The 14,226-nt window shown below is 36.2% G+C and overlaps 1 protein-coding gene across 1 annotated transcript in view; it reads left to right on the top strand.

The window, feature by feature from the left end:
• The window catches only part of TMEM232 (transmembrane protein 232), a gene marked incomplete at both ends in the record, with an annotated part of 246,091 nt that overhangs the window by 34,209 nt on the left and 197,656 nt on the right, over positions 1-14,226 (top strand). Inside the window, 1 exon segment of the mRNA XM_082652465.1 lies at positions 3,857-4,011. Coding sequence (XP_082508591.1) covers positions 3,857-4,011 — 155 coding nt within the window.

The raw sequence follows: 14,226 nt of genomic DNA, 5'->3' as shown, positions 1-14,226 counted from the left end.
GAAGTAGAAACATAATTTGTTTTCAAAATGCTATTATAAAATTGCTTTTATAGAAGGAATTCTGTACGATATAGGCATTAGGATACACACTATATGGGTGTTGGTTCTGTATAAGAATAGGAAATCTCCTTTCCCTGCTGCTGGGACCCATTTCTCCTTTTAATGTTCTTTCAAGCTGATCCAGACACAGGGTTTCCATTGACTTTGACAAATGGTACACTTTAATTGGCTCTGTGAATTGCAGAGCCTGAACACTGGATTGGGTTTTCCACTCTGTCCTTTGCTCACTAGCAAAGCTGAATTTGTTAAGCACACTTGTCACATTATAATAATAACATGGTTCTTTGGAGTAGGTAGATTCAAATTCAACAAAAATGCAGTAGACCGTTTACTAAATAGTTGCATCCATCCTAAAGTATTGTACAAATAGTTTTCTGAAAACTAGGAAACATAAAGGATTTACATTCAAATGTATTAGCAGTCTCATCCTTTAGTGCTTTAAGTACAGTACTCAGTAAGCTAAAGGCACTATCTAAATTTGGGACATTTTATGCTGTACTGTAATTATAGATGGTTACTAGGAATTGGGTTAGACTGAGACACAGGCTCTTTAAAATTAGGAGCATTATCCTATGATTCATGCCCTGTTATTCAGGTAATATATTTGTATTGAGGGGTCCTATCATGGCAATGTCAGCTATCCCCCAAATAACTGAAAACAAGGATGAAACTCAAAAAGCTGTCTTCGAGCAGCCACAATAGAGCCCATGCTTCAGAGTTCAGTTTTGTTATCAAAGAGAGCCTGGTCAGACACTCAGAGCTTCTCAGATTTGCACAAAATTCAAGCTGATAGGGTTATCTGAGTTCTCAGCCAACAGCAGATTGGCAACACTTTGGTAGGTGGGCTTTCTGTCTTTAGAATGTACGCTCTGCCCACTGTTTCCACAGTGGGAGCTGGTTCCAAGGATGCAGCCTTGAGACCGTAATGTGTTGCTGAGACCATTTGGATGGTATAGGTGATTGAACCTAGTTAAAGCATCTACATAAACCTTAAGATTCTGGAGGGCAGGTGTGGAGATCTTCTCTCTTGCAGCTGCCGAAGAGAAACCTCCTGTGTAAGTTTCCTTGCTTGTTGAACTGCCACCTGCCAATCTGGAGTGGCCTGCCTCTTTCTCAGGTCTTCCCCAACCTTGTTCTCCATGTATGGGGGCCAGTTTGCAAACCAGCATAGCCGAAAGCTGGGCAGCAAGTGGGGGAGATGAAAGAACTATAGGAAGTGGTCATAAAGCACCCCCCCACACACACCAAAAAGATGGAAGGGGAAAAATAAGTTCTAGTTCTCTGGGAGTAATTTAATGCAGTGCGCAGTGCTTTTCAAACTGTGTAGAGGGTAAAAATCCCTCTACAATTTTTTAAGGAATTTTCCAGACCGTCACAGACTGATACTTTTAAAACTACAATAATAGTAAATTATTAAAAAGAAATAAATATATAGGCATTAATTTTTTTACTAGACTGAAAAGAAAATTAACTGTCAAATTTTGTAAAAGTTTCTAAATATATATTCTTTATTTCTGTACTCTAGTTAACAGTTTGCAGAGGGGATGTATCTGCCAACCACACCTTGGGTGGGACTGATTTAGTGTAAAGGCAAAGAACTCTACACCACCTAATAGTTCTCAGAGCATTGCTTCCTCTTGGTCTGCTACACTGATGATGTATGTGATGATTGTATTATATCACGTCACCATCATTATTATATTAATTCATTCTAGTTAGGCAAATACATTTTTTCTTTTGAAAACAGTAAAAAGCAGGGAAGAAACTTTAGCAGAATTTCCATGCAAATACTTGAAATATATAAGGATATAATGCATAAGGATAAGAGAGAAGCCTCACTTATTTGGAAAATTCCCAGGTGTGGCGGGTTCAAAGACCCTTCAGGAGCACACATGCAGTTGGGAAAACTGGTTTTATTATTTGTTGCAGAGAGAGAACACACACCCAGAGGACTATGTGATGTCTCAGTTAGAGGGTGCTAGCGTAAATCTATTATAGGATTTGGACTTTGGTTGGGTGATTTGGGGGAGGCTCTAAAGAAGCAGGGATTCTCTTTAGATTTGATGCTGCCAGAAAGTAGGGGCAATTCTGATTGGGTATTTTGTGGGTGGCACCGTGACTTTTTGTCTGTGCTTAGAAACAAAAATATCAAGTGGCTTTGTGTATTTATCAGAGCAATATTGTCTGAGGTTGATATTCCGTGAGTTTATATCCAGCAGAAGAACAAAATGACCTGTGAGCGCCAGACCAGCTTGTAGTAATATTGATGTCAAGTCAGTTCCGGAAGTCAGAGGCTTCTTTTTTCTTTTTCAGTGATAAGTAAAAATGGTATCATATAAAATTAAAAATCAAGCTTAAATATTCTTCATTATCTAAATCCTGATCATTTCTTTACCAAAGGCTTTTGGGAATTTTCTCTGGTGATGGTGTATAAGTTTGTTAACGAGAATTTTTGACCTCACTGAATGGTCTCTAGCCATGCAATGCACAACACATGATTTCAAAAAAAAACAAAGTATTGATTGTTTTAAATTAATTAGTCAAGCTGTCCACAAGTTTCAAAACATATCTACCTATATATGTATTCAGAATGTTTGCAACATGAGGGATGTCAGGCATCCAGGCTCAGACTGCTAGAGCAATTTGAGAAAAGAATTTCATTTATATGGGTTCCACTTTTGGGGGAGACTCTACCACAAAGCAGAAAATTGAGTTATTTAGATGAAATATGTACATATACTGAAGTCTGCATGTCTCAGTCTGATGTCTTACATTATTTTAGAATAAAGCTTTTTTTTGGGAAATTCTAACATTCTAAACACCGACTGGTTTCCATTTGCTTTTGTGGATGATTTTTCCCCTGAGTCGGTAGCCTTGTGCAGAGACTTTATCTTACTCCTGCCTTTATTGCCAGCGTCTGTGTTCCTGACATAATGTAAATCAATACACATCTGTGAGACTTAAATAAGCAGTTGACTAGAAACTTAAAACTAAGTTTAAAATTTTAAACAGTTTAAAATTTATATATGAACTTCTGGCTTTCTCTCTTAAGAGTACTCAACATGAAAACTTTAAGTATAGTCTTGATGTTATTTTGTATAGTAAATGAGAATTGTAAAATCCTTTGGAATCTCTTTAAGTGTTTGTTTTGAGCATAAAAGAATAAAATATCAGCTAAATTAGTAATTTGAGTACATATCACAGGATGTGTATTTGAATCTTTACTGTTGACAAAAATTCAATGGGAGTGCTGTGTCTAAAAATAAAATCAAGTTTCTTTGTACCAGTTACTTTAGCAGATCAGTTAAGTCTATGAAACTGTTAGGAAGCACTCTAAGAAAAAAACAAATAGCCCATTTGTTTTCTGATTTTGTAGCCTTTTAAAATAGTTACTTTGCAGACATTGACCACATCCAGCTAGGCAATATTTTGGTCCTTAAAGTGAAAATCCACATTTTAAAACCCAATTTGCTGTTTGATCATTGTTCAAACTTTCCCCTCTTCCCTCCCCCAGGTGTCAGGGAGAACTAGGTTTTAAGAAGCACAATTGTGTCTAATAGTTGTCCCTTAGCAGATACAGGATTTTTGTCACATTGTGGAACTGATGTCATTGAACACAAGGGATCCATGTGAGAATATATTAAGAATTAAGTTCAGATTAACTATATATACTTACAAAAATGTATTTAAATTGCTCTACTTGGTGTAACATGGTGTAGAAAAAATATGCATTTAAAATTTATTTTCTTGTTTATTCAAGTCAAAGAACTTGTTCTCAGATATATTTTATTTACAGGAACATTTGCAACTTAATCAGGAAGGATATGAAATTAACCACCTGCTCTGGCACTGTGTTGCTGCCTGGATTTGTGTTCAGAAGAATAATCCCCAGTTGAATAAGGTGCTTGAACATCTCATCTTTCATAAAACACAGCTTCAAGAGAAACACTGGTAAGAGGGATCCTATAAATCCAAAGTAACTCATGGGGAAACCTTTGTGTTTAAATGTTAAATAACCTTTGTGCTTAAATGTTAATCACACCTTAGTTGACTATGAAAAAAATTTATAATCTCAGTTCCAAAGGCAAGGGCAATTTATATATTTTGTATTAGTTCATTTCATCAATAAATTTTTCTTTTTTTTTTTTTTTTGGCTAGATGAGCATGCTTGTATTGCGTTGTTTATCTTTATTAAAGGAAATTTGCTATTGAAACTTCATTCCCACATTTAAAACATCTTTTATTTTCCAAGTTGTTAAACAACAATGAAGTGCAGCTTATTATCCTTGGAGGAAATATACTAAGATTCTGTTTCTTTATGCCTTATTTGTAAAGTAGAAGAGAAATGACTGATAAGTGTTAGTTTCCTCCTATACATATGTTAATTTGAAAAGGGAAACAGAAGTCTTAAATTACTACAAAAGAGGGCATGGGTTAATGGAGGAAAGAAGAATTTTAAAGGAGTATTTCTGAGGAAATTGATCGGAGGATATCCCTTTGCAATATTGAGGATGATCAGAGATTTGAATTCCTTTTCCACTACTAACAATAACAATAATATGTTGTGCCATAGCAAGTTGAAAATTCATATGTTTTTCTTAAAATTACTTCCAGTTTTTAAGCCTCTGGCAAGCCCACTCTGCACAACCAATTTGTATATGTAAATTCTAAGAATCTGGTATATTTCTTCTGGACAAAAGCTGTTTTCCAGTTTCATTTGGATATTTTGGGGATTCTAGATCAAGTAAACATTTCTGGAGAATGGCTTAGAGCATGTCTAATTCCCTTGAAATAGCCTATTTTAGAGTCTTGGAAGACTCTAACTTGATTTAAAAATAGCAAATTATATTTCAACATATAAAAGTAAATATTGCATGACTTTGTCAGTTTATTTTCAAGGTATTCTAATAATTACCAAATAAACATGTTTAGATAACTGCTGAGATAGTAAAAGTGGCTGATTAAGAATATCTAATTCTGAAAGTCAAGAAATTGTTTCTTTAACCAATTTTCATTTTTACTATGTTGCATCAAACTTGATTTAATTTAATTTTTCAATTATTTCTCTTTGATAGGTTTTTTTTTTTTAAACTTAGTATTTAATAGATTTAGGGGTTTTAGGGATAATACAAGATTATTCTTACTTTACAAATGAAGAAACTGAGGCCAAGTTTATTAGGCTTACTGGTGACTGGAACCAGATTTCAAGGTCCAGCGTACCATTCTTTTTGGTATATCATCCCGCTTTCATTCTGGCTTCATTATTAAGGAGGTAACTGCTTAAAGGCATCTTGTCACTGAATCCTGACTTGTTTTTCTGGGAGGACATTGTGGAAATCAAGCATGGGAGGGAAAGTCAGTGTTTAGACAATGCTGAATGAACAGAGGAGTAAATGGAAAAAAATGGTGAAACACAGTGACTGTTCATAATAGACTGGAAAAGGTAATTGTTTAAAAGAGCACTGCCAAATAGTTTTGATTGTATTTCTTATATTTACTATTTTTTTCTCTTTTTTAAAGTTTTATTTACTGTTTTCTTAAGAAAAGAATTTGACTTTTTTTTTAAAAGATGACTCTAGTAAACAAAAATAACCTGTTGACATTAAAAATTTATCTTTTCAAGTTAGCAATTTGACTAACTTCTCTATTAGTCAAATTTTCTGTTAGTTATAGTGATAACATTATATCAAATATTAAAAAATTAATTTTTCTTTTTAAAAGAATTTATGTGACAGCCTATACAGTTTTCAAGAAGTCATTATTCCAGGCAAAACCAAACAAACTGTGATGTAATTATCAAAATCAAACCAGAAATACTTTTGCATTTATGGGAAAACTTTAATATTGGTCTTGTGTGCTCCTAAGATTAGGTACATGTGAGAAATTTTAAAAATGAACTGAACATATTTAGAATTAAATAGAAAAATTGAGACTTCAGGCCCTGATAGTAGATTAAGACTTTGTTAGGATTTGCTAGACCAGATAACCTTAAAATTGTGATAGTTGGTGGAAGATATCTTTGGTTTAGGACCTGAAATTCAATGCCAAGTGACTATTAATAGGAATAATGTAAGCAGTTTCATTTTCCATGCATATCAGTAAATTACCACATGATAGAAAAATGATCAGAGATTTAAAATGCAGAGGGAGACCATTCAACTGATTGATCAAAAGAAATTTCATTAATAGTGGCAAAAAGTGCTTGGGCCAATACTAGTGAGTGGTTGTCATATGCCCTTCTCCGATGCTATCCATCAGCAGATAATTCATCATGTGTGTACCTGCCTGACTCCTTATAACCCCCTTTATAAAGATCATACAGCACAAAAGGAAAGAAACAGAAGCCAGTGGTTTCAAAAGAATAGGCCCAGGACCCATGAAAAGACTCCAGGAAAGACTCACAGAATTAGAGCAACCTCTGCTCGACGAGAGACAGGGAATAAACTGAGGAAAGGAAATGTACTAATTACAGTAAATTATAAAATGGGGTGAAGAAGTAGAGAAAATGAGAATACACGAGCTGCTCCCAGTGTCACGCACCAGCCTTTATCTTGGAAGTTTAGCTGCCTTGTGCTGCAGATAAGCAGCTTGTGTAAGGCAGATTTCCATTTAATATGGTTAAATTTTATATGATGCTTCATACTCTCAATGCTCCACCCTGTGGTTTGGCCTTTTACGAACTGCCCCATTTGCTCTGGGGAGATAGGTCAAGCCACCGCAAAAGGCTTTCTAATTGAACATGAAAATAATGAATTGTGTTAATAATTGAATTATTAGCCAATGCGACTGCTGAGAAATGCAGCATGGCACTTCAGGAGAGCAGTATAATATATAAAATTATATCTCCCAAGCAAAATAGCTGATTTAATCGCTCCATGAATGTATTCCAAAAAAGACTGACAATTTAAAATTATACCGACATTGCAAGTGTTTTCCAGACATACAGTGTTTGTGTTTGCATCGAAATAAATTGAACAAAGAATCTGCTGCTTTGTATGGGCAGCAAGGCCTTTACTTCGGGACACGTCACTGCCTTCTGCAATATCTATCTCCCTGAACCCCAGTAATTATATTTTATTTTACTTTTTTTTTTTTTTTGCGGTACGCGGGCCTCTCACTTTTGTGGCCTCTCCCGTTGCGGAGCACAGGCTCCGGACACGCAGGCTCAGCAGCCATGGCTCACGGGCCCAGCCGCTCCGCGGCATGTGGGATCTTCCCGGACTGGGGTACGAACCCGTGTCCCCTGCGTCGGCAGGCAGACTCTCAACCACTGCGCCACCAGGGAAGCCCTCCCAGTAATTATAATGTTGTGTGATAGTCTAACCAAAACCCTTCAGACCAAAGTTTTCATCAATAATTCCTCTTCATGAGCTGAGATGTCAGTGAAGGTCCTCAGTCTTCTGATTCATTTCCGAGATTTCTTATTGACCCTTCAATCCTCTGAGCTAAATGTAAACATTTAGTCTGTATCAAGGGTAAATATATAATTTATGCTTTGCTACCTTACGGTGCAGTGAAAAAAGCATTCAACTTCAAATCAGAAGGCCTGAGTTTTAGTCTTATCTCTTGCTACCTGTTTAATTTGATTGAGTCGCATGACCCCTATGAACAGGGTCTGCTCAGCAGTTAAACAGAGGTAATAGCCATCTCAAAGAGCTTTTGGGAGATTTAAATAAAGTAAGTAATATGAAAACACCTTTTAAAGTCTGGATCTCCCCTAATACTTCATTTCCTGCTAGTTCAGATCTGAATGATTTTTTTTCGTAAACTCCTACCTACTGAATTTCTGTCTCAGTACCTGACACATGTCCTCTCCTTAAGTTAACCAACTTGGGCACCTTGACTACATTTCAGAGCAGTTCCCCTGCTCTCCACTCCCACTGTCCCCACCTTGGGTTGGGACCTTATTGTCTCATGACTTTTGTAGCTTATTAACTGGTCTCTTGGCCTTATGTTTTCTCTTCAGTAATCTGTCATACTCTGCTGCCAGGGTTACAACATAAACATGATTATACCATTATCCATCTTAAGATTATTTAATAAGACCTGTTTTTACATGACACAGGGGTTGCAACTCCAATCAGGGTCTCTTAAATTGCCATGATTAAAAACAAACAAACAAACAAAAAAAACAAGAGCAAAAACAAAGACTGAAAGAAGGATCCTGTTACTGGGATTAATTACCACCAACTAGCCACACAGCCAGACCAAGTGCCTGGAAGAAGGCAATCAGTGAGCACCTAGGCCTTCTGAACAGCCATCATGGCCTGTCGACACTCCATCCTTTCATTCTCCCCCACTACCTTCCCTGGTGCGCCAGGAATGTTCTGTGTGTAGGAGAAAGAACCCTTTTAGCAGACAGGTTAAAGACTAGATTTTCACGTAGCCCATCTCTTCTGAATGTCAGAAATCAGGAAATGGCAAGAGGAACATATTCTTTAGACTAGTTTTCCTAAATGGTCAAAATCAGGAAAGAAATTCTGTCTGCTTTCTTCTCCATGTGCAGTGAAGATTGAGACTAATTTATTTGTACTAATTCTCCCCTCCCTAGCCTGTTAATGTAATCTTGAGTTTCTGATAACATTATAGTTAAATTATTACTTAAAATGTTCATTCTTCTCCTTAAAGAGTGGTTTATATATTTATTTAATTTGGGGATCATATTTATAAAATAATTTTGACTTATTAAAATGTATCTATTTTTCCCGCTCACTGTCATCCATTTAACACTAGGATTTTCCATTCTTAAGCTGTTAAATACTATTCCTTTCTTGGCTGGCTTGAGTAAATTTCTAAGCATGGACATAGGTGACCTATTTCATTAGGCAGGCCCTTGATTACATATGACCCTTGGCTGAATATAACATTTGTCACCATTTTTCCCCCTAAAAAGTTTAAGTACACTTTGTCTGGAAATAGACTTCTATGCTCACAGATTTTTAATTCCCCTCTTTAAATCTCTAAATGTTGCTATGCTGTTTCCTACCTTTTAGTTATTATGAGATGTTCAAAGCCAGTCTGCCCCCTTTTTATCTGTTTTATTTTCAATCCAGAATTTTTTAGAAACACCTTTGTGATTTGGTAGCCAGGAGATAGATGCTTCCTCTTATGTCTCACTGACCGTCTTAGGAAGCTGCTGGGGCAAATCCTCTGCTTTACTTAGAGAGAAGCCCCCAGTGTGTGAAGCTGTGCACAGATGCTGTGGCTACTGGGCTACATTTCATGGAGGATTTCCATTGATTGCTCGTGGTTCACATGTGTTCCCAACTCCTGCCTCTCTGTGCTTAGGGTTTTTCTTACATGGTGGTGGAAAATCCATATATGCCTGCATTACATTTTAAATCAAACTTTGGGCTTCTTGGCATTGGAAAGGTTTGCCTTCATTTAGATCACATTTTCTTCATAGTTTTAAAACCCTTAAAATTTCTTTCTTTTTTTTGTGGTACTGTGGGTTTATTTTTCTTTATTTTATGTTTGGTTGTTTCAATAGGAATTAGATAGTAATGGATCTCAGTTTGCCAGTGGTTGTCTTCCTCTAAATTATTGAAGAATTGTTCAAGTTTGTTCCCTTCCACGTGTCATTTTTTGCAGTCACTTCCTTCGTTATGAATTTGAATTATATTTCTGTAATTTTAATTTCCTGCACCCTCTTGTTTTCTTATTATACCACCTTTCATCTCAGTATCAAGGCTTTTCTTTGTTGTTTGTTCTTCCTGGGCTTTATTAAAGATGCTTAAGAGTCTTGTAAAAATGTCTTCTGGCTCCTGGAAGAAATTACTTTCAGAGTTATGATCTTCTCTTAGTATTCAGACTGATATTCTCTTCAGTCCTTGCTATAATATATATATATATATATATTATACACAGGCCTCTCACTGCTGTGGCCTCTCCCGTTGCGGAGCACAGGCTCTGGACGCGCAGGCTCAGTGGCCATGGCTCACGGGCCCAGCCGCTCCGCGGCATGTGGGATCTTCCCAGACCGGGGCACGAACCCGTGTCCCCTGCATCATCAGGCGGACTGTCAATCACTGCACCACCAGGGAGGCCCCTATAATATATTTTTAAATCATCTCATGTAGGGCCCTCTCCTCCATTTTCTATTTTACTTATCTCAGAACTAGGGAAAATTTATATAAACTTGTCATTTTTAAAATGTCATCTGGAAGTTGCTATCTCTGAATAAGTATGGAGAGATGAGGATAAAAAGCATAGAGATAATACTCTGGCTCCTTAAAAATTCAGTACCTCAAAGTTAAGGATTGGCTTATTTCTATGAAAAACATGGTAGACAGTAGAGATAATTTTTTCTTTACTTTTTTTCTTTTAACCTTCTTTTGGGAAACAAGGCTGCTGTGTTTCTTGAAGTAGCATGTGGCTACTCCTTCTTGCTGTTCTTAATCCAGCTCTATCAATTCTATGCTTTATATCTTACAGGACATTCCCTGTAAGATAGTGACATCTGTTTCATTCTCAGTCTCCAGGATTGTGTGGATTTTTGACATTGTCAGTGTTTTCCGAAATATCTATTGAAAGTTTCAAGTAACCCTATGTAATAGTTGCAACTTGGAGACATTTTAATTCTATCTTTTAAAATAATAATTTGGTCATAGAGGAAACATATATAGAGGAGTAAGGAGAACCTAGGAAAACCGTTCTGAATGCTGATGTTTCTAACCTTTTTATAAGGTGGTGTGCAGACAGATATCTTTTTATGAAGCCCCTGGTTATTATATGTTAGTTCATTTATATAAGTAGAGAAGGAACGCTAGACCACAGTCAGGATAGCTGAAGTCCAGTCCAGGTCTGGTACTGTTTAGCTGTGTGCAGTGATTCACATTAATTTTAAAAGCTAACACAACATTGTTTCCTTTTCTCCACACCCTCTCCAGCATTTATTGTTTGTACATATTTTGATGATGGCCATTCTGACCGGTGTGAGGTGATGCCTCATTGTAGTTTTGATTTGCATTTCTCTAACAATTAGTGATGTTGAGCATCTTTTCATGTGTTTGTCAGCAATCTGTATGTCTTCTTTGGAGAAATGTCTGTTTAGGTCTTCTGCCCATTTTTGGATTGGGTTGTTTGGTTTTTTTGATGTTGAGCTGTATTAGCTCCTTGTATATTTTGGAGGTTAATCCTTAGTTGCTTCATTTGCAATATTTTCTCCCATTCTGAGGGTTGTCTTTCATCTTGTTTATGGCTTCCTTTGCTGTGCAAAAGCTTTTAAGTTTCATTAGGTTCCATTTGTTTATTTTTGTTTTTATTTTCATTACTCTAGGAGGTGGCTCAAAAAAGATTGTGCTGTGCTTTATGTCAGAGTGTTCTGCCTATGTTTTCCTCTAAGAGTTTTATAGTGTCTGGTCTTACACTCAGGTCTTTAATCCATTTTGAGTTTATTTTTTGTGTGTGGTGTTAGGGAGTGTTCTAATTTCATTCTTTTACATGAAGCTGTACAGTTTTCCCAGACCACTTATTGAAGAGGCTGTCTTTTCTCCATTATATATTTTTGCCTCCTTTGTCATAGATTAGTTGACCATAGGAGCGTAGGTTTTATCTCTGGGTTTTCTATCCTGTTCCATTGATCTATATTTCTGTTTTTGTGCCAGTACCATACTGCCTTGATTACTGTAGCTTTGTAGTATAGTCTGAAGTCAGGGAGCTTGATTCCTCCAGCTCCGTTTTTCTTTCTCAAGATTGCTTTGGCTGTTGGGGATCTTTTCTGTCTCCATCCAAATTTTAAGATTTTTTGTTCTAGGTCTGTAAAAAATGCCATTGGTAATTTGATAGGGATGGCATTGAATCTATAGATTGCTTTGGGTAGTATAGTCATTTTCACAATATTGATTCTTCCAATCCAAGAACATGGTATATCGCTCCATCCATTTTTTGTCATCTTTGATTTCTTTCATCAGTGTCTTATAGTTTTCTGAGTACAGGTCTTTTACCTCCTTATGCAGGTTTATTCCTAGGTATTTTATTCTTTTTGTTGCAATGGTAAGTGGGATTGTTTCCTTAATTTTTCTTTCTGCCCTTTTGTTGTTAGTGTATAAGAATACAAGTGATATATTGTTCATAGGAGTGTAAATTGATACAGCCACTATGGAAAACAGTGTGGAGGTTCTAAAAAAACTACAAGTAGAACTACCATATGATCCAACAGTCCCACTCCTGGGCATATACCCAGAGAAGACCATAATTCAAAAAAACACATGCACTTCAATGTTCATAGCAGCACTATTTACAGTAGCCAGGACATGGAAGCAACCTAAATGTCCATCGACAGAGGAATGGATTAAGAAGTTGTGGTACATATATACAATGGAATATTACTCAGCCATAAAAAGGAATGAAATTGGGTCATTTGTAGAGACATGGATGGACCTAGAGAGTGTCATACAGAGTGAAGTAAGTCAGAAAGAGAAAAGCAAAGATCGTATAATAATGCATATATGTGGAATCAAGAAAAATGGTATAGATGATCTTGTTTGCAAAGCAGAAATAGAGATACAGACATAGAGAACAAATGTATGGATACCAAGGGGGAAAGGGGTGGGGTGGGAGGAATTAGGAGACTGGGATTTGCACATTATACATTATTGATACTATGTATAAAATAGACAACTGATGGGAACATACTGTATAGCACAGGGAACTCTACCCAATGCACTGTGGTAACCTAAATGGGAGGGAAGTCTAAAAGGGAGGGGATATCTGTATGTGTATGGCTGATTCATTTTGTTGTGCAGTGGAGGTTAACACAACATTGTAAAGCAACCATACTCCAATAAAAATTAATAAAAATAAATAAAAGCTAACACAACATTGTACGTCAGCTATACTCCAATAAAAATATTAAAGAGGAAAAAAATTAAAAAAGCAAAGCTACAAAGTAAAATAAATCAAGTAACTATGTTATTTTAGACAAGCCAGTAAACCTCTGCCTCAGTTTATTTACATAATTAGGGGGACATCTATAATATATATAAATTACTTTATATGTACATGTTTAATTTCATGGCATTGTAAAAGTAAGTCAATGTACTGGTAATTGAGACTTGGTGTCCTGCAATGAGTTCACAAAGAAGCTAACACTGTATTTAAATTACTAACCTAATTCAATTTGAAAACTTCTTTTTACATGCATTGATTTTCAGTTTTTATTTTTAATAAACTTCAATTTATAAGTATTGGTGCTTTTATTCTATTTTTGTCAAAGGCATTTTCCCTTATAGAAAATTTTGCAGTCAGCAGCATTGGTTGAAACAGTGTTTCTGGTGAAGAATTTTTCTACCATAGGTGACTGACACTGATGGAAATTCTTCAATCTGTATTTTAGTGAAAGTGCCCTAGGTTAGCTACAGTTTTCCAGACTTAAAGGGGAACAGAAGAAACAAAACCTTATGACTATGAGATATATTCATGGTAAAGAAGTTTTGTGAACTCTGAGACTGTCCTCTCCTTTAACTTATCATGAAACCTCTGTGATGAATATTCTGGGGAAGGACTCACCTTTGTTTGTCTTGGAAAGCATCTAGACCTTTTCCTTCAGTCATCATAGATTAAAAAAAAAAAAGTTACTGAACTCATATCCATTGACTTTGAAATAATAGTATTTTTGTAATTCAGTTCAGTTCAGCCTTTTGAACCCAGTCATTTTATATAGAGTATTTCATTTAAATCTCATAGTCTCTGAAAAGTAGGTTTTGCTATATTTACTTTATAGATGAGTAGATTAAGATTCAGCTAAGGTATGAACATTGCCCTTTGCCATATATCTAGTTAGTGGCAGAGCTAAGATTCCATCTCTGATTTTTCAACTCTAAATTTCATGCTTGTAAATATGTTTAAATGTATCAGCTAGGCTTTAGTTCTTCTGAATGTAACAGTAACCTGACTGCAATTGCATACCAAATAGGGCTTTATTTATTGCACATAACAAGCAGTGCATTACTGATGCAGATGCTTAAGGGAATCCTCAAGATCCAGCCTTCTTCTAGCTTCCTTTTATTCCATTCTCTCTCTTTTTTTTTTTTTTTTTTTTTTTTTTTTTTTTTTTTTGCGGTACGCGGGCCTCTCACTGTTGTGGCCTCTCCCGTTGCGGAGCACAGGCTCCGGATGCGCAGGCTCAGCGGCCATGGCTCACGGGCCCAGCTGCTTCGCCGCGTG

This window comes from Grampus griseus, assembly GCF_964374135.1.
Source record: "Grampus griseus genome assembly, chromosome: 3".
Classification (NCBI taxonomy): domain Eukaryota; kingdom Metazoa; phylum Chordata; class Mammalia; order Artiodactyla; family Delphinidae; genus Grampus; species Grampus griseus.
Note: the sequence above shows the minus strand (reverse complement) of the source record. Positions and strands in the feature narration are given on the sequence as shown.